Source organism: Eutrema salsugineum, unplaced genomic scaffold (genome assembly GCF_000478725.1).
Source record: "Eutrema salsugineum unplaced genomic scaffold, Eutsalg1_0 scaffold_3, whole genome shotgun sequence".
Classification (NCBI taxonomy): Eukaryota; Viridiplantae; Streptophyta; class Magnoliopsida; order Brassicales; family Brassicaceae; genus Eutrema; species Eutrema salsugineum.
Genome location: NW_006256756.1, coordinates 1,636,819 through 1,654,259, shown reverse-complemented (window position 1 = coordinate 1,654,259; position 17,441 = coordinate 1,636,819). Strand labels below are relative to the sequence as shown.

General features: G+C 36.9%; 5 protein-coding genes across 5 annotated transcripts; 2 read left to right on the top strand and 3 right to left on the bottom strand.

The window, feature by feature from the left end:
- Positions 1-4,100: 4,100 nt before the first annotated feature.
- LOC18014316 (putative cyclin-D6-1) lies at positions 4,101-5,914 on the top strand. The gene is made up of 6 exons (XM_006396493.2): positions 4,101-4,369; positions 4,484-4,567; positions 4,653-4,748; positions 4,830-5,034; positions 5,145-5,275; positions 5,357-5,914. The coding sequence occupies exons 1-6, from the start codon at positions 4,169-4,171 to the stop codon at positions 5,540-5,542; spliced, it is 903 nt and encodes a 300-aa protein (XP_006396556.1). The 5' UTR covers positions 4,101-4,168; the 3' UTR covers positions 5,543-5,914.
- A 390-nt stretch (positions 5,915-6,304) lies between these two features.
- Positions 6,305-9,842, bottom strand: LOC18014315 (probable serine/threonine-protein kinase DDB_G0278509). The gene is made up of 5 exons (XM_006396492.2): positions 9,691-9,842; positions 8,872-9,330; positions 7,496-8,759; positions 7,258-7,404; positions 6,305-7,162 (listed from the first exon to the last, which is right to left on the bottom strand). The coding sequence occupies exons 2-5, from the start codon at positions 8,920-8,922 to the stop codon at positions 6,570-6,572; spliced, it is 2,055 nt and encodes a 684-aa protein (XP_006396555.1). The 5' UTR covers positions 8,923-9,330; positions 9,691-9,842; the 3' UTR covers positions 6,305-6,569.
- Positions 9,843-10,060: 218 nt separating this feature from the next.
- LOC18014314 lies at positions 10,061-13,011 on the bottom strand. Its single transcript, XM_006396491.2, has 8 exons — positions 12,884-13,011; positions 12,354-12,455; positions 11,657-12,274; positions 11,402-11,481; positions 10,798-11,268; positions 10,630-10,704; positions 10,426-10,520; positions 10,061-10,347 (listed from the first exon to the last, which is right to left on the bottom strand). Exons 1-8 carry the CDS (start codon positions 12,891-12,893, stop codon positions 10,278-10,280), a joined length of 1,521 nt encoding a protein of 506 aa, XP_006396554.1. The 5' UTR covers positions 12,894-13,011; the 3' UTR covers positions 10,061-10,277.
- A 218-nt stretch (positions 13,012-13,229) lies between these two features.
- Positions 13,230-14,611, top strand: LOC18014313 (frataxin, mitochondrial). The gene is made up of 5 exons (XM_006396490.2): positions 13,230-13,513; positions 13,608-13,680; positions 13,819-13,866; positions 13,961-14,055; positions 14,228-14,611. The coding sequence occupies exons 1-5, from the start codon at positions 13,296-13,298 to the stop codon at positions 14,355-14,357; spliced, it is 564 nt and encodes a 187-aa protein (XP_006396553.1). The 5' UTR covers positions 13,230-13,295; the 3' UTR covers positions 14,358-14,611.
- A 1,016-nt stretch (positions 14,612-15,627) lies between these two features.
- Positions 15,628-17,294, bottom strand: LOC18014312 (putative F-box/FBD/LRR-repeat protein At4g03220). The gene is made up of 3 exons (XM_006396489.2): positions 16,266-17,294; positions 16,005-16,190; positions 15,628-15,924 (listed from the first exon to the last, which is right to left on the bottom strand). Exons 1-3 carry the CDS (start codon positions 17,286-17,288, stop codon positions 15,628-15,630), a joined length of 1,506 nt encoding a protein of 501 aa, XP_006396552.1. The 5' UTR covers positions 17,289-17,294.
- Between the last annotated feature and the right edge of the window lie 147 nt (positions 17,295-17,441).

Here is a 17,441-nt window from a genome sequence, read left to right as displayed (position 1 = left end):
TATCCTCAAAATCCAGGATATCCGCTCCGCGCCCAGCCTAGTACTACCCGTTTCATTTCCACGAATATTATGTCGTAAAAAAGTTATCGTTCAAATTCATTTGTTTTGCAAACTTGCAATAAAGCTAATGCGTTGGATACATCCAAAAAAATACGTGATTAGTGTTTTTTAAAATGATCAAGATGAATGATACAAATCAAATAATTAAAATATTAACTTGTAAAATGGAACTAATACTGAAAATGCGTTACCGATTAAAATGGTTTGTGATCATTCTTTCTATTGTGTGATAAAGACTTTTTCGGTCGGCTCTATTTTGGTAATGGTTAAAAAAGCAGAACATGCGAATGTTCTTTTGAATAGATTTTTTCACAAAAAAAAAGAATACACCAATGTTACAAAAACATAAACTTCTAAAGAAATGAAATAAATTCAATTGTGGGAGTGCTTTTAGGCTTTCCCTTTATCCAATGCATCATATCTTTCTTGTCCTCTTTCCAACAATGCATATCATATCTAAAACCTTGAAAATTCGTTAGCTAAAGTAAAAATATATCACAATTTAGAGTCTTATTTGAATTTCATTAACATATTGACACTTTATTGTTATGGTCCATATAGAATTCCAGTAAGTAATAGCAAAGAAACAAAACAAAACAAAAATATAAAATCTCTTTACTCACAGTAGAATTCCAGTAGAATCCGTTGGATTTGAGATGTAAGAAAAAAAACCTAATCATATTAGTATCTATTAGTTCCGAGTATTTTTAAAATGTAGGTACCTCTTTATTTTTAGTATTTTTTAATCAACATTAAGCATATAATATAGAATTTTTTAATAGACTAGCTTAATTGTTTATATGCGAAGGCGGTTAGCAAATAAAAACGTTACAATTAAAGACATGACATACTGTATTTAACGAAATATCTTGATTTTTTTTTTTCAAACCAATCACTAATGGCCAGAAGCACACAATAGATGAAAACCTTTACGTTCCATGACTTCTTTTGTAGGATCGTTGCCCCGTGTTTCTCACAGCAACATCAACCTCATCACAAAAATATTTCTCCCAATCTCAACATTATCACAAACTTGACACAATTTGTATAAAATTCTGGTTTCCCGATTCTTTGTTATAACATCATATATGTGTGTGTGTCTTAGAAACAAAGCACATTTTTTTCCTTGTAGAGAATTCACAATCTCTCCAACGTCTTCTTCGTTTTTTGATACATGAAAAATGACCAACACGACTTACCAAAAAACGTTAGATAATAGACCATTCAACACCAAAGAGAACTCTAATAGAATATTTGCAAAAGGAATATTGTAATAGCAGTCTAAAAAACAGCATAAGCATATAGTTAAAAGTACTTCTACGATTGTAGATTTATAATGAATAAAATGTTGGATATAAATATATGACAAAAATGCAAATATAAAGATGGCGCAATGGTGAAGCAAGGCACCCAATGCACAGAAGTGAGCTCATAAAGTTACTGACTCTTCTTCTAATATTCGTCTGCTCCCCTTTTTATCTAGTTTTTTTTTTTCGTATTATTAAATGGGTAATATAAAAGAAGAAAGCACCTCAGTGCTTTACATGACATATGTATATAAATTGGAGTCCTTGAAACGTTCGAGACTCAGAAAGAAAAAATAAACTCAGGGATTATGTCTATAGTAGATATAATCAATGTTAGCGACAAAAGCTAAACTAACTAATACTCTTGAATATGGCAACACCCCATCTCCATTAGTCAATTTCAGCCAATTGATTACCAATTACTTGCAATCTCCGTTATCAACATTTTATTTTTACTATATGCATGTCGAAGCTTTGGATTCCACGGAAGATTACAATTCTTATCGGATACAATTAGTCATACTAATAAAGTAAACAAATCACATATCTTGCTTATACATATGGTAACTATATCTATATGTAGAGAGAGGTTAGAAAATCGTGCATATTATATATGTACACACATATTTCATCAAGGTATCTTAATCTAAATTCTCGTGTATATATGCGTTGATCATGATGAAACATTGTGGCTGTTAGATGACCGGTCAATGCTAATCTCTCTCTCTCTATATAAAAGGTTTCCAATGATAACCGACATATATTATTAACAGTTTGACACGTCTTACTTGAAACTTCGTATAAAACATATTAATTGGATAATAACATTAATTAGTCATGAACTTAAAAATGTGTTATATACTATATAATGTCATGATTTGGTCGTGGGATCTCACTCTCTTCCACACTCTGCAGTTGCAGAAACAAATAGCAGGGAATTTGAATTATATTTCGCTATTTATTTTTGTGATTCTCTGGAATGTCAATATATATATATATATATATATATATCTGCGATGGATCATGGATGATTTATTTTGTTGCTTCGAGATTAAAGTATTTTTCTTTCGGGGTAGCTGAATTCAGCGTACCAAGTTAATCATAAAATATACAAGCAACTATTAAACAATGAAGTGGTTTGAAAAAGTTTATAAAAAAAAGAAGAAGAAGAAGTGGTTTAAAAATTAAAGTGCATTTTATGAAAGCCATTCTGATCTTAATTTATAAATTACTGCACTATACTTAGAATTATCGACAGTTAAAAAGTACCAATTAATACTTAAGGATTTAGCATCATTGTTAATGGAGGAAAGTAAGAAAATAAAAGCAATGCAAATTTTAAAGTTCAAAACAATGTAGGTGCCCCTTGAGAATTTGGGTGTTATATGCATTTACACTTTAATTCTTCATTAATTTCCATTTTTCTTATGCAATTCTTTTCCTTAAATATATATGATTAGTATCTCTCTTCTTTATTAATTATATTATTATAATCACTTCTCTGTTGTTTACAATAAATACCCCCAAAACTAAAACAACCCCTTTTTTCTTACGTTACACGCATAATTTGTATTTCCTTTACATCTTATTTTTGTTAGGTACTGTATTGTACTAACGGTCAGTCAATATGCTTCTTTTCTTTTTTTTTTCTTCATTTCGTTCGCAACTACATTTTCAAAGGGCTTTGTATTTCACGTTTCCAGGATATATATAGAAATGATTTTTTTTTTTTGTAATTTTCGTTTTAAAATAGTCAGCCAGGCTTTGACAGTAAAAGATAAAAGTAAAAAAAAAAAAGAGGTTGTTCAAATGGCGTATTCACATGGCAGTTTGGTTATTGACTTATCAGTTTTTCTTTATTGACTTCAGAACTTAACTAATTTGACTATGCATATATATATATATATTGGGAAATTCAAAACCTAACAAAAGGTGAGTACAAAGACGTAAGGACAAGGAAAGCTAAGCTGTCACAACCTAATTAACAATACTATATGATAAGATTTCAAAAGTTAATTAATGTTTGTAACTGCTAGGACGAGATTTTGATTATAAAAAGTAAAACTGATAGGACGAGAGATTCCAAAGTGACGAATCTTTTAATGAGTTTTCATATAAATACAACAATACATTACAAAAGCTTTATAAATTACTACGTAATTTGGTTAAAAATATGGTACGATGATATATGATGGTGAAAATTCCATATAACTATTTAAATACACATATTTTTCAACTCCCAAAAATACATCAACTAAATCATTTTTCAACCAAAAGTACACCATTATACCTTTAAATTGTATCTCTCTGTCTTATCGATTAAATAAAAATATTACGACAGTTAACATTTCGGTAAATCAGTGAAATAAATTAAAAATCTAGATATTATAATAGAAAAAAAATTAGTTGATATGAATGTTGAAAAACTTCGTGCATCAGATTTATAATAGAAATTAAAGTGATGCATTGTTATGGGATTTTACCTGTATAATATTAGTATACTGTATATTCATAATTAATCGATAAAACTTTAAAATTACAAAAGAAAAAATATTTGATTTATGATTTATATTCTTCGATAGAATCTGAACTCTTGATTAACGACAAAATCGAATAATTTTATAGAGATCATTTATAGTAACTCAAGATAAATAAATAAAATATTAAAATCCCTCAAAAGACCAAAACCCCTCTCTCTCGCAATAAAGACAACTCCTCTCTTTTAATGTCTCTCTGTCTCTCCCATCTCTCCTTCTTCTAACACCAATTCTGAAGAAGGAAGCTTGAGAGACTCTCAAGCAATGGAGTTTCTTCTCGAACATCCTCTCTCACATTCTTCTCTCGACAATAACTTCAACGACGAATCAGACGATTATTCCTTACCACTTTCTCTCTTCCTCGTCGAATTTCAGCACATGCCTTCTTCTCACTACTTCAATAGCCTCAAGTCCTCTGCTTTTCTTCTCTCTAATCGAAACCACGCCGTTTCTTCAATCGTTCAGGTCTTTTAACAACTTACCCAAAATCCCACTCTCCTCACAATTTTCTGGGTTTTAGTCTAAATACCGAATCGTCATCGAAAAACTTTACCTTTTTTTTGTTTACTAATTTCGCAGTATTCCAGAAAATTCGACGATCCATCTTTGACGTACCTCGCGGTGAATTATCTAGACAGGTTCTTATCCAGCGAAGATATGCCGGTAAATACAGAATCTTCCGACAGAATCTGTCGTTTGTTTCATCTGAGATTTGACTCTTTTTTATTAATTATTGTTTCTTCGGCAGCAATCAAAGCCTTGGATTCTCAAGCTTATATCTCTTTCTTGTGTCTCTTTGTCTGCCAAAATGAGAAAGCCAGATGTATTTGTCTGTGATCTTCCGGTAACTAAAACTAAGAGCTCAAAATGACTGAATCTTTACATTGTGAATGTCTTTTTATGTGTCTGAACATTGAATTTTCAGGTGGAAGGTGAGATATTTGATGCTCAGATGATAGAGAGAATGGAGAATGTGATTCTAGGAGCTCTTAAATGGCGAATGCGCTCTGTTACTCCCTTTTCCTTTTTCGCCTTTTTCATTAGTCTCTTTGAGCTCAAAGAAGATTCTTTAGCACTAAAACATTCCATCAAATCTCAAGCTACTGATCTCACTTTCAATCTTCAACATGGTAACAATTGATGTTTTCTTCAATCACACAATCACATTCCATGCTTTGAATTAAAATCGTTTTCATCATTGTGTGTGTGTGTCTAATCCTTATCTTTTAAATTATTGCAGATATCAAGTTCCTCGAGTTTAAACCATCCGTGATTGCAGGCGCTGCACTTCTCTTCGTTTCCTCTGAGCTTTGTCCTCTACAGTTTCCATGTTTCAGTAACAGAATCAACCAATGCACATACGTAAATAAGGTACAAGTTTCCAAAGAAGTATTAATGATCAGATCGAGCTTTTATTTTTGACGGGATTCTGATGATTTAACGTGGTAGCAGGATGAGTTAATGGAGTGTTACAAAGCAATAAAAGAGAGAGATATAGTTGAAGAAAACGAAGGAAGCACTGAAACAGCAGTAAATGTGCTTGATCAGCAATTCTCGAGCTGTGAAGAAAGCGATAAGAGCATCACAATCACAGCTTCTTCACCTAAGAGGAGGAAAACAAGTACTCGTCCATGTTAAGCTGAAAAGGTGGTTTATGGACAGACATAATCACCAACTGATGCAATCACTTAGCTACTTGAGAAACCACTTCTGGTCCGCTTTTGTCAGAGAGACCCTTTTTCTCCATCAATCTTCTACTTCAAAATAAGCTATTCTCTTCATGGAAAGACAAGAGAGTGATGATGAATGATCAAAGACGAAATCTCGGGTTCTGTTCTTCATTGTTTGGACCACTACACAAAACTCAAATCTAAAAAAAAAAAAAAAAAAACCAAAAATCAATCTGTGGTATTTATCTATCATGTCCTGTATTTACAATTTTAAGTTGTCTCACTTGAGGGGGAATAATCAATAAATAAGCTATGGTAATGTTGCTATAATATGAGCAATGTGGTGTGGTCACGAGAAAAAAATGAGTTACAATGGATTTAAATTTTACAGGAATAAGATTTTGTCTTACGAGACTTCGTTATCCGAGTTATATGGATCCAGTTGCCAGAATCTCTGTTGCAGGCAGGCAATATGATACTCTTTGGACCACTTTACAGTTTTGAATCATTCAATTGCTTTTGTTCTTACTGTAATCAATCAATCAATCCCTCTGTACTACTAACAACTAACCCACACTAAGCCCATTTGGTTCATAGTGGGTCAATACAAGAGCTGGTTAGGCCCATCAATAATTTTGTTTTTCACATCGGCCCTATAACACTGACCATCGGGTTTACCCGAACCAACAATGTACCGTTGAACCGAACTGAAAAACGCAGACAAACAATCAAGAAACAAGAGATTCAGAGTTCTCTTTGCAATATGTTTATATCTCAAACTGAGATGAAAAGAATGAATTACATGGTTTACAGTTTCAGACATTATTGAGAAGCTAGAAGCAAGAATCAAAGCTTCTATGGTGTAATTATTATTGCACAACAATCACAAAACACAAAGATGAAACACGACGAAAGGAACGAAATAGAGTGAACAAAGAAACCACCGTCAATCATTACCTCGCAGTGGAAACCGCATCAAACGAGAGAGATAGAGATCAGATAGGTCCAAGAGTTCCTTCGCTTCGACTTCTTCGCATTGAGAGCTCAGATCTCAGACTAGACAATCTATCACCCGTAGCAACATGATAATTCTCGTAAGCAGCTGGTGATACTTTGTGTCCCACGGGTGGAAGACGGCTGCTTCTCTCCTTAGATCTTTTCTGCAAACCCGAAGCTTTACGAGCTGTGGATGATCCGGGTTTGTGGGTACTGGATGCACCATGGCTACTCTTTCGGCTACTGTTTTTGAGCTCTGATCTGAGACCTCGGTCCAACTGATGTGTGCTTGTCCCCAGCCGAGCATCTTTAGTGCCTTGTCTGTTATAGTATACCAAATGTGGCAGGAGTCCCAAAAGGTACTTTCTTAGTTGTTCATCACCGACATTCTTCTGTGCAGGGTTACCTTCCAAGCTTATAGCCTGAAGAGAACTGTAATTTGCAGCGAGCAGGCCGAGACATTTGGTCGTTGAAAACTTATTGAAGCGTAAATCCAAGACCGTCAGTTTCAAGAGACGGTGAAGACCCTCGATTTCGCTGATTTTGTTCCCAGCTAGGTATAGTTCTTTCAGGGAGGAGCAAGAAGCCAAACCTAAGCCAACAACAAATATAACATGGTAAATACATCAAAAATGGTTTCCAGATACAAACAGATAACTCACAAATGTAGTTGAGCAAAGGTCCTACCATGACCAAGTCTCAGTATTCTGTTGTAACTCAAGTCTAATACTCGAAGCCGAGTGAGTTCACGTAAGCCTTCAATCACCGAGATACTGTTCTTTGACAAATACAGTGCATGTAGTCCTCGAGGAAGAGCACCAGCGGTTATCCTAACTGGAACATGTATTAAGACCAGTAAACATAGACGAAACAAAAAACAATCAGTGTGAGTAGCAAGTTAGCAAAAAGGGGCAAAATAGCCTACCTATTGCATTTCCTGAGAGATTAAGAACTTTGAGACCAACAAACGCACTGAGGAATGGTATCACAACCAGACCATGACTAACCAGCTGGGCTGTGGTTGCAGAAGCACTCAGAGAGGATATATACTTTTTCGCAGCTTCCATTCCAGGAGTTAATTTGATGACATCTACTTTAGCTGAAGCTGTTTTTGGCTCATTTAACACGACGGGTTCTCTTGACAACTCTTCGTCGTACCCTGTTATTTCATCAGCTTCCTCTGACAAGTTTACATGCTGAAGGTCATTGACCCAATCCTCGATACGCTTGAATTTAAAATCCTTTCCGGGAAATTCTGCTTGCTGGTTTGATGTTTCTCCTTCAAGGAACTTTGTTAGTTTGAGCTCATCTGTAGGTGGTACTATCCAATCTTTTGCCAGGGAAGAATAATCATAAGCATCATCATATCCGTCCTCATCGAGATTTTCCTTGTTGTTGCTGTTTCCAGATTTATGCGTATCATAGTCCCGATCTTGATCTTGCTCTTGCTCTTGCTCTTGCTTCACCTCAGCATCAGTCTCGTGGACAGAATTATCTGTTTGGCGCGTGTTGAGAACACGAAGGTCATCAGAAGATCTAGAGTGGTGAGAAGAATATTTGGAAGGTGAAGATTTTCCTGATGCAGAGTCAGCAATATTAGGCATTGAGTTCGACCTCACAATCAACGGTGAATCATAAGGTGTTTGGCTGTCTGAGTTGTCCAACTGTTCACCGGATAACGAGGTATCATCAAGCTGACGGCTGTCTTTATCAGCATGATGAAGATCTCCAACCGAGAAAATAGACCCATAGAGTGCTTGATCTGAACCCTGGTAAGCAGAAACTGAAGCTTGAGGAGCTCTCTGGTACAGATTAGGACTTCCTTCTACACGCTTGCTGCTCCCTGCCGCGAGAGTACCACTCTGTTCAAGAGAGTTTGGAGAAGTAATCCGATCTGTTCCATCGTCTGTTCCATTCTCTGTAACATCCCTCCCATCCAAGTATATTTCATCTCCATGAGACTGACTTTTTTTGAGATGCCGTACCTGATGCGTCTCAATATCATGCTCAAGAACGCCACTGGGTTTAATTTCCTCAGATTTCCAGACACGCTCAATAGCGTTAGAGCCAGCTGACTTGCTGTTTTCACCAATGGAAGAAAAGTTTTTCCCAAATATGAATGAGCTCAATCCTTTTGATTTAGACACGTCTTCTCTGATCACTCGTTCTGAAAATCCTTCCAGGGATTTCTGCATCACAGGGACACAGGAACAGATTAGTGTCCTCTTATGGGACAAAAGAATCGTGTTGACACAAAAGTTTCTACATTACAAGAGAAGAGTCAATGATGTTTCAACTTACCTTAGGTCTATTACGGTGGATGTTGGCGTTAAAGCAAGAAAACCTGACCATTGTGTCAAACTTAATAACATCGACTACATCACCAGCTAGACCAACAGAGCAAACTAAAAAAACTATACCACGAAACCCGTACTCTTAATTACAAGCACACCTAGAAACAATAAGATTAAGTTGCGTTTTTTGCAAAGACTGATAGTTGCTATAAGTTTTGGAGGTTCATGTTCGTTAACAAATGTTAGCCATAATCAAGGGTTAGACCCTCTGAAACACGACGTAGCCTCCAAATGATTGATGCTAGAGAAATCCTTGGAAGAGAAAGTGAAGTCACCACTTCAAGGCCACCCCACACCTGCGCAGAGGTGCGAGAAGCACACGACTTTGCAGAAGCGGCCAGAGTGAAGAACAAATTGTCTCGAGCTTAAGAAAGCCCAGTTCCTAAAATCCCAATAAGTTGCTCACCTAATGGAATAAGAGAGCGATTTTAACACTTGAGACACAAAAATCAAAAAAGGAAGCTTGCGATTAAGGTCACAAAAAATAAACCCAAAAGAAAAGAACAAAGTGTTATAGAGCAAGCAGAAAAAATCACAACGAGATCATCTTTTAATTCCTTCAAAATCGAATCCAACAAGAAGATGTAAACCGTTCGACGAAATCACAGGAAAAGAAGGGTGAAAACGCGTGATACAAAGATACCATCGAAGACGACACGTAAAATTCGCAAGAACAAAGCCGAAACACAGAATCGGAGATCAGTGGAATCGGAGGAGAGAGAGAGAAACAAAAAATAAAAAACGAGAGGAGGAGAGAGATTCTCACCAGAGAGCAGAGCCAGATTTGAAATTGAGAGGATTAAGGCGAAAAAGATACACAAAATCAGCTCCAGAAAAACAAAGTAATTATCTTCAAATGGAGAGACTTTGAGGCAAAGCCACGCTAACCCTAAAAGAAACCTTTTTTGGCCGAATCAAAATTGTACGACCACACACTTTTTTGCGACAGTAGTCAACGGCTCTGGATTTTTCTCATGTGACGAAAACTCCTCGTCACACATTATTTTGGGCCTAATTTACTTTGATAATGGGCCATTTATTATTTTAAATTGTAATAGGCCTTCTTCGTAAATAAACTCAATCCGGTCAATCTTTCTCCCTGCACCAAATTCAATAACCGGTAACGGTCTAGGAGCAAAGCAAAAAACAAAACTGCTATATATATTATTACAACAAGGGACAACAATACCTTTATACTTCTTTCATTGTATCACTTTGGTACCGTATTAGATGGTACCAAAATGTAGAAATCTCTAACATTTACCAATTACACGATGTACCTTTTTCACATCCTAAACCGGTTTCACCATTATCTACTAACCGAAAATTCCTAATCTTCTTTTGAACCTTAACTTAATCCATAGAAGAGCTAGATTCCGCTGTTTCGTCCCCACTGAAACTAGAAGGCAATTCCACACCAGACCTACACATATATAATGGATTTATTACGCCATTTTCTATCTCTGTTCAGGATGACAAATGCATTATAATAGTTACTAACCGGATTATTTGCCCTTTTCGTCCAAGAATCTCGCTGTTTGATGATTTTGGCGCATAAACTTGTTGAAGATAGCCATGTTTCAAACGTTTGGTAACCTATTTTAGAGAAAAAAGCAAGCGTGGAGGTTAAGAAAAACAACTTGTTAGAGCCTTTCAACTGTGTAACATACGTAAATTCTCGATATGCTTAAAACATCAAACTCACCGGTGGTTCATCGGTTGAATGCAATTTCTCTCTATGCATTTTCATATGATTCCTCTCTCCATAATACTTTCCCACCTTCGAAAGAAGATGACACAAAACACAACTCATATTTCCATAAAAGAGCAAGAAAGGAACCTGTAGAAATAAAGGTTTTAGACAAATCCTTACCATCCCAGAAGATAGACCTCTCTCCACTGAGTCAGGGGATCGGCTGCTACTCAGAGGCAACAGCTTTGAAGATTCAGTGAGATGCCCGCTCTTGCGTCCACCATTGAATATATTTTTGTCATAATCATGAGTTTGATTGGTTTCAATATCTCTTCCAGAAAGATTATGGAAATTGGGAATCAGATGGTTTCTTGAACCTTCAGGCCGACTTTTGGCGCTTATCCGACTCTTCTTAATGTTAGTTAGAGGAATTTCTCGGACCGAACCTTTGAATGTCTCTTTAAACGGTTTGTGGCCCGAGACTGGATTGGAGTAACCGAGAGAAGGGGGTTTCAGTCTTGGTTCCCGAATCCGCTGCTTATCTCTTAGACCAGGCTCCATTCCAACCATCATGTTGTCATCACCATCGTCATCATCCTCCGAATATGGATCTGGCGAATGCATCTTCGATTTACGAGTTAATTCATAGCTCTATAAAGACATTAATCAAGAAAAACAAAGATAGTTTAGCCAAGAAATGTGATGGCAGACTAAGATTCTAGTTTATGATCCCCATGGGCATGTCGATTAATAGAAGAAGAAAGTTTCTGAAATTTTCACTTACAGAACCAGGATTAATGCTCTTCTTAGTTCCAGTTAAATATGGAGGTTGAGATCGTCTTTGATTCCCAACATATATTGGCTCTGACAAAACAGTTGATAAAAAAGCAATCAAATCCGACTGGACATGGGTAAAGGCATTCACAATCTGACACACGAAGAAGATGGTTTTAGCTTTTCCAAACCACTTCCTCAATTCTCATGACATCATTAACCAGCAGACACATGATAAAACTTAAATATTTTCTCACGAACTCACCGTGAACTATAATATTAGTCTGAGGCTCAAATGCACCAGGAGGAAGAGGATCAAATTCAACTCCCAGAGGTGGACCATCCTCTCGGTATTGTCTTCCTAATTGTCTCTTTACGGCAGTGATAGCAACATTCTCAGTCTCTCCCTTCAGTTTCAAGTATCCCGAAGGCTTATTATACCCATAGCTTTTCATAACCAGAGGATGCTGGACAACGTCACTACGTGCAACATATCTAAGACTTTCAACATCACGGACGCCATCTTTGCTAGAGACAAGAATCTTATGTAATGATGAGCTACGTTCAGAAGATGTACTATCTTCACCACCAGCATTTCCCATGTAAGATCCTCCATAAAGCCTTTGACTTTCAACTTCCCTTGGCTTCGGGTTCGAATAATCCGTTTGCTTAGTGCTACCACATGAATCCTGTCGAAGCCCGCTTCCACGATCTTGAAGAACAACGCTTGACCGATCTTGGCTCCCGATGGTGTTCCCATCTTCTTTAACAGAACGTTTGTCCTTTAACCTTCTATGGCAGAACCAGCCTGAAACTTGCTTCTCGGTTAATTCTATTTCCTCTGCTAGCTGAGCCTTCATTTCTTCACTTGGATACTTGTGCTCTGTAAATAGAAAAAAAAAAAAATCACACCTATAAAGCATATACAGCTTGGCATATACAAGTAACAAAGCCACAATTACCATTGTAGAAATTCTCAAGAGCCATAATTTGGATAGGAGTCTTAAGTTTCCGTTTTTTGCTGTTTTCTGCAGAGGTTTTATCGCCATCTGCGGGCACCTCTCCTAATCAAAAACAGCACATAAAAAAGATTAGAAGATATAGCATGATTCATCCATTAATGGTGAAACATGGAAAGCCATTTCCTCCATCTAACTAAACATCTCTACTTCTCTTTCAATAGGCTAAAATCGAAAATCTGATTACGTTATTTTCTTAAATCTGCACAAGTTTCACACAATCAAAGCCAACGAAAACTTTCAAATTTCTTAGCTTGATTATTAGTACCATTGAACAAACCAAAAAGCTCCATATTCCCAATTCCGTGGATGGATTTCACTAATTAAGACTACGAAAATGGGAGTTGCATTGTGATTCGACATACAACACGAACTCGGGATCATTGAAAACTATTCTCTAACGTAAACTCGCAGGAAACAGGAAGAAACGCAGAATATCACAATGGAAATACAGAGATTGAAAGAGATTTAACCTGAGAGCATAGCCAGATTGAAATTCCCAGAGAATGAAGAAACAAAACCTAATCAGCCCCAAAAAACCAGATTTTTTTCTTCCTTTCAAAATTCTCTGATTTTCTTATGCCAGGAGAAGAAAACTTCCTCTTCGCACACAAATAAACTAAACCGGATGCCAGGAGAAGAAAACTCCTCTTCGCACAAAAACAAAATGAACCGGACCGGTAAGATTAAACCAGAACCTTTATACGTTCAAACCGGTTAAATCTAATTTGGGCCTCATTGTGGGAATTGGACACTGAACCGGACAGAACATCGAAAAGACTCGAACCGGCTAAACCTACACTTTGAGCCTGGGTATGGGCCGAATTGGAGAACGAAGAATAAGAAGAGAGAGAGGCGACGAATGGTTTTGGCAGCAGAACCGCCATGGCTACAGCTTCAAGGTTTCTGCGGAAATTACCGAGGTCTCTCACGCTTTCTCCGACCCATCTCCGTAGCAATGGCGCAAGGGTTTTAAGCTGTTTGTCTCAGAAAAATACCGTGCCGTTGGATTCATTCTGGCGAATCGGAGGATCTCGAATCCGCCATGTTTCTGATACTACCAGAAGCTTCTCTTCTCAAGGCCCTGCTTCTGTCGATTATAGGTAATTTACTCCTAATATCCTCCCTTTAATCACCTTTACCGTTTCGGACTGGTTATTTTCATGAAAATGTGAACAAACGGGAAGAAAAAAACAGTTCGGTTTTGCAGGAAGATGAGTTTCACAGATTAGCCAATTTCACTATAAATGATCTTCTTGAGAAAATTGAGGTATTCAAAGCTAAAGCCTTTTTTCTTTCTAGGGTTCTTCGTATTCCTTGTATAACTGATGATGGCTAGCTTTAGTTTGCATTTTATACTTTGTCCCTACTTACAATATCTCTATGGAACAACATGATTGATGTTCAGGATTATGGTGATAATGTCCAGATTGATGGTTTCGACATAGATTATGGGGTAAAGAAAAAACTCTTTAAGCAGTTACGAGCTTGTTCCTATTTTTCGAAATCTTATGTGTGCTTATAAGTCAGTCTTTTGCTGCTTCCAACAGAATGAAGTTCTCACCCTTAAGCTTGGATCTTTAGGCACCTATGTAATCAATAAGCAGACCCCAAATCGACAAATCTGGATGTCTTCCCCTGTGAGGTAAAGATTCTTGTTTTTCTTTGAAAGTTGCCAACTTTAGGGGTCTAAATCGAATTTCTTATATGTATCTTCTGGTTTTTGCCTCACTCTGTGCTTCTGCATCTCGCATTCACATTAATGTCATCTTAATTCTTCCTTTTTTTCTTTTCTGTTGTCATGTTGTTTGGCGCAGTGGCCCTTCTAGATTCGACTGGGACCGGGAAGCTAATGCATGGATTTATCGGCGAACAAAAGCAAAGTTGTATAAACTATTGGAAGAGGAGTTAGAGAAATTATGTGGTGAATCAATCCAACTCTCATAAAAAAAGAAGGCCGTAAACAATATTTGTAACTTGGAACTGCTATGCCCTTTAAAGATATATATCTGAGGAATAAAGCAAACAAGGCACAAGACATTTGTTTCATTGTTAAACCCGATTGGTGTTTGTGCTTTTACACTTTTTAGCAGTAATGTCTCATGGTGACATTGTTACACAATGTGCATCATTTCTTCACTGCTTAAAGCTCTCCTGCTGCTTTTACACGCTTTATATCAACAGTTTTTTAAAGTCAAGAATCCCGCGATTGTCTAAGTTAAAAACTCATTGAATTCGGTAATTCACAAAAATTCCGGGAAAAGTTGGTTAACAATGTATGCAGGGTCAGGTCAACCTCCACTCTTTTTTGTTTGTTTGTCAACATCCACTCTTTCAAAAGCACACGATAATGATTGACTTCTTCAACACATTTGTCCCCTTTTGGCTTTTCCCAATAATTCACGTTTAGGTACCCCTACGTCTCTGTCATTGTTAAAAAGTACTCACAAAATACGATGTCTTCATTCATAGTATGCGGATCCTTTTTTCTTTTAACTATATATAGATCTATCGCCAAAAATAGTTGGCACAAAGTTCGTGAATTGATCACTTGTGTATCTACATAAGCTAAGAGAGTGTAAAGTAGTTTGGTGTCTTTTGCTTCAGATGCTCAAGTGAGACTTGTGCAGCTTATTCTTGGGAAACACATGATTAGCTGCTTTCACATATTTACTTTTCGAGGTGGGTCTTTCGTTGACGCTGAGGCAAAATTTTGTTTTTTTTTTTTTCTTCGGGCGCGTTTTGAGTTTGTTAGAAGACAAAATGGATATACCTGATGAGTAAGACATGGTCATTACTGGTCAGAGAAATACTGGATCAAGCTCTACAAGAAACAGAGGATTTCTTGAAGTGCTTGAACGTTGAACTGCTATGTGTACAAGAAGATCCGAGTGATAGACCTGCAATTTCAAACGTTGTTTTCATGCTCAGAAGCAGCAGTGCAGCTACACTTCCAAATCCAAAACAACTGGCTTTTGTCCTTGGACGTTGCGCTTCATCAAGCAAAGCTTCTTCATCTAACAAGCCAAAAACTTGCTCCCAAAATGAGCTTACCATAACTCATGAAGATGGAAGATAATAACGGCTCTCAACATTCACTTGACCATTAGCTAGCTTTTCTGTTTTATTCTCAAAAACTTAAGATTTCAACAGAAACAAAAAAACTGTAATAGCTAACCAACCTGAGACCTGATACAGAAAGATTATGCAGAAACTTTCAATGGAATGAGATTTTGGCTTTGGAAGAAGCCATGGAAAATCCCATTAACTGTGATCTTATCATTTGTCTCCGGAGAGAGTCTCTACAGAGGAAACTAGATCTTAGAGTCATCTTGATCAAAGCCTTTGCATGTCTCAGCAGAAAGATTGCGAAGCTCATTTCGTTCTCGCACTCTAAAAATCCATGAATCTCCACAAATTCCAAGTTGTTCAGGAAAGATTCCACTTCATAGGTTTGAGATTCCCAGTACTGAATTTCTGAATTAGACATATCCCACAAGTCTTTATTCCATTGCTGTCAAAACATAAATAATTATCAATGATTTTTTAAACCAAGAATGACAAAGAAAAAGCCTTGTTTCTCTTAAGACTTACCCTTCTTTTACTTGTTTCATCATTAATGATTTTGAGAAGAAGTCTGTTAAGCATTGGACAGCTCTTGAACAGACATGACAGGGCTCGAACATTGTGTCTGTCGAAACGTGTTTGCAGTTCCAAGAATTTCATGTTGTGAAACGGTTGAAGATGATGCCTTACTAATCCATTCTTGCTAGACAAAATCTGTCACAACATTAATAAGACAGTGAAGCAAAGAGATGACTCCAGAAGAAGAAGAAGATGTTGAAGTATATATACCTCTACGGATTGGTTCCCAAGTTGTAGTTTATAGGAATGACAGAGACCTGACAAGAGAGTAAACAAGCTCTGTGTGATCTGGGAATTGATATCTTGATGAAGCAAAAGCATTCCAACGAAAGCTTTTCTCAAACAAACTAACTTGTCCAAGAAATGAACAGTTGTAGACTCTGCGTTTGAGTTCCAGAGGAAAGATTTGAGATTCGGTGTGTTAATCTTCACATAGCTTTCTTCTGAGAACGAATGGAAGCAACTCACAACCTTCAGTCTCTGAAGCTTATTTCCAGAAACCTCTAAGCAATCAAGCTGTAAAGAGTTCTTCAAAGTAAACTCTTGGAGAAGACGGCAATTAACCTTGAGTTCCTTGACTCCAAAGCAATTTTCTAGGGCTAGTTTCTCTAGAAGAGGAAAGTTTGGATCGGTGAAGAAATCTGGGAGATAAGGCTGGTTGTATAGAATCACAAGAGATAAAGAGAGTGAAGTAAGTTTTTGGAAACCTCCAAGGATTGATGATGAAGGAGGTAATCTAAAACCAGGGTAAGATGATTTAAGCTTCAAAGCTCTTAAACTTTGTGATGTTACAATCCAACGAGGGAAGTTAAAGTAGTCATTGGTAGTGACTTCAATGTCAAGTTCTTGAACCTGATGAGTAACAGCTAAACGGATCAATGAATTGAGACTTGTGAAGGTGATTGGAGCGCGAAAACGAAGTGATCTGAGATTGTTGGTATCACGGTGATGACGAAGAGAAAGCAGTTGGTAAATGGAGCTAGAAGAGAAAGATTTGCAGTCATTAATGGAGGTGAAATCGAGATCAGGCAATGAGAGAAAGAGAGATCTCCATCTTTTCGAGAGTGAGCTCGTTTTAGCTGCTGATTTTAGAGGGAGTAAGAGAAGAATCTGATGAAGAAGAGAATCAGGGAGGTTACTGATTCTGTCTACTTTGATAATCTCTTCTACACAAAACCAATTTGGTTCTTCTTCTTTCTTCTTCTTCCTCCTTTTCACAGATCTTGTCTCCATTGTTAAAAACAAAAGGAAAAATCCCTAATCAAGCTTTTGGCTTTTGTTTTCCTCTCTAGTTCGAGATAAGGGTTTGAAACATTCAACACAAACCCTAAAAAGTCATAACGATAAGTGCGTTGAGAGTTTGTTTCCACCAATTTCGCATCTTCT

What these genes read in the sequence shown, in the direction of transcription:
- LOC18014313 (XM_006396490.2), top strand. Translation starts at nt 13,296, where the DNA reads ATGGCTACAGCTTCAAGGTTTCTGCGGAAATTACCGAGGTCTCTCACG. An exon ending in ATCTTCTTGAGAAAATTGAG is followed by an intron (nt 13,681 to 13,818) that starts GTATTCAAAGCT and finishes ATTGATGTTCAG; the next exon opens with GATTATGGTGATAATGTCCA. An exon ending in TGGATGTCTTCCCCTGTGAG is followed by an intron (nt 14,056 to 14,227) that starts GTAAAGATTCTT and finishes TGTTTGGCGCAG; the next exon opens with TGGCCCTTCTAGATTCGACT.
- LOC18014315 (XM_006396492.2), bottom strand. Translation starts at nt 8,922, where the DNA reads ATGGTCAGGTTTTCTTGCTTTAACGCCAACATCCACCGTAATAGACCT. An exon ending in TCCACCGTAATAGACCTAAG is followed by an intron (nt 8,760 to 8,871) that starts GTAAGTTGAAAC and finishes CCTGTGATGCAG; the next exon opens with AAATCCCTGGAAGGATTTTC. An exon ending in AATACTGAGACTTGGTCATG is followed by an intron (nt 7,163 to 7,257) that starts GTAGGACCTTTG and finishes TTGTTGGCTTAG; the next exon opens with GTTTGGCTTCTTGCTCCTCC.
- LOC18014312 (XM_006396489.2), bottom strand. Translation starts at nt 17,288, where the DNA reads ATGGAGACAAGATCTGTGAAAAGGAGGAAGAAGAAGAAAGAAGAAGAA. An exon ending in TTGGGAACCAATCCGTAGAG is followed by an intron (nt 16,191 to 16,265) that starts GTATATATACTT and finishes ATGTTGTGACAG; the next exon opens with ATTTTGTCTAGCAAGAATGG. An exon ending in ATGAAACAAGTAAAAGAAGG is followed by an intron (nt 15,925 to 16,004) that starts GTAAGTCTTAAG and finishes ATGTTTTGACAG; the next exon opens with CAATGGAATAAAGACTTGTG.
- LOC18014314 (XM_006396491.2), bottom strand. An exon ending in TCTTGAGAATTTCTACAATG is followed by an intron (nt 12,275 to 12,353) that starts GTAATTGTGGCT and finishes TTCTATTTACAG; the next exon opens with AGCACAAGTATCCAAGTGAA. An exon ending in ATTCAACCGATGAACCACCG is followed by an intron (nt 10,521 to 10,629) that starts GTGAGTTTGATG and finishes TCTCTAAAATAG; the next exon opens with GTTACCAAACGTTTGAAACA.
- LOC18014316 (XM_006396493.2), top strand. Translation starts at nt 4,169, where the DNA reads ATGGAGTTTCTTCTCGAACATCCTCTCTCACATTCTTCTCTCGACAAT. An exon ending in CCGTTTCTTCAATCGTTCAG is followed by an intron (nt 4,370 to 4,483) that starts GTCTTTTAACAA and finishes CTAATTTCGCAG; the next exon opens with TATTCCAGAAAATTCGACGA. An exon ending in TATCCAGCGAAGATATGCCG is followed by an intron (nt 4,568 to 4,652) that starts GTAAATACAGAA and finishes TTTCTTCGGCAG; the next exon opens with CAATCAAAGCCTTGGATTCT.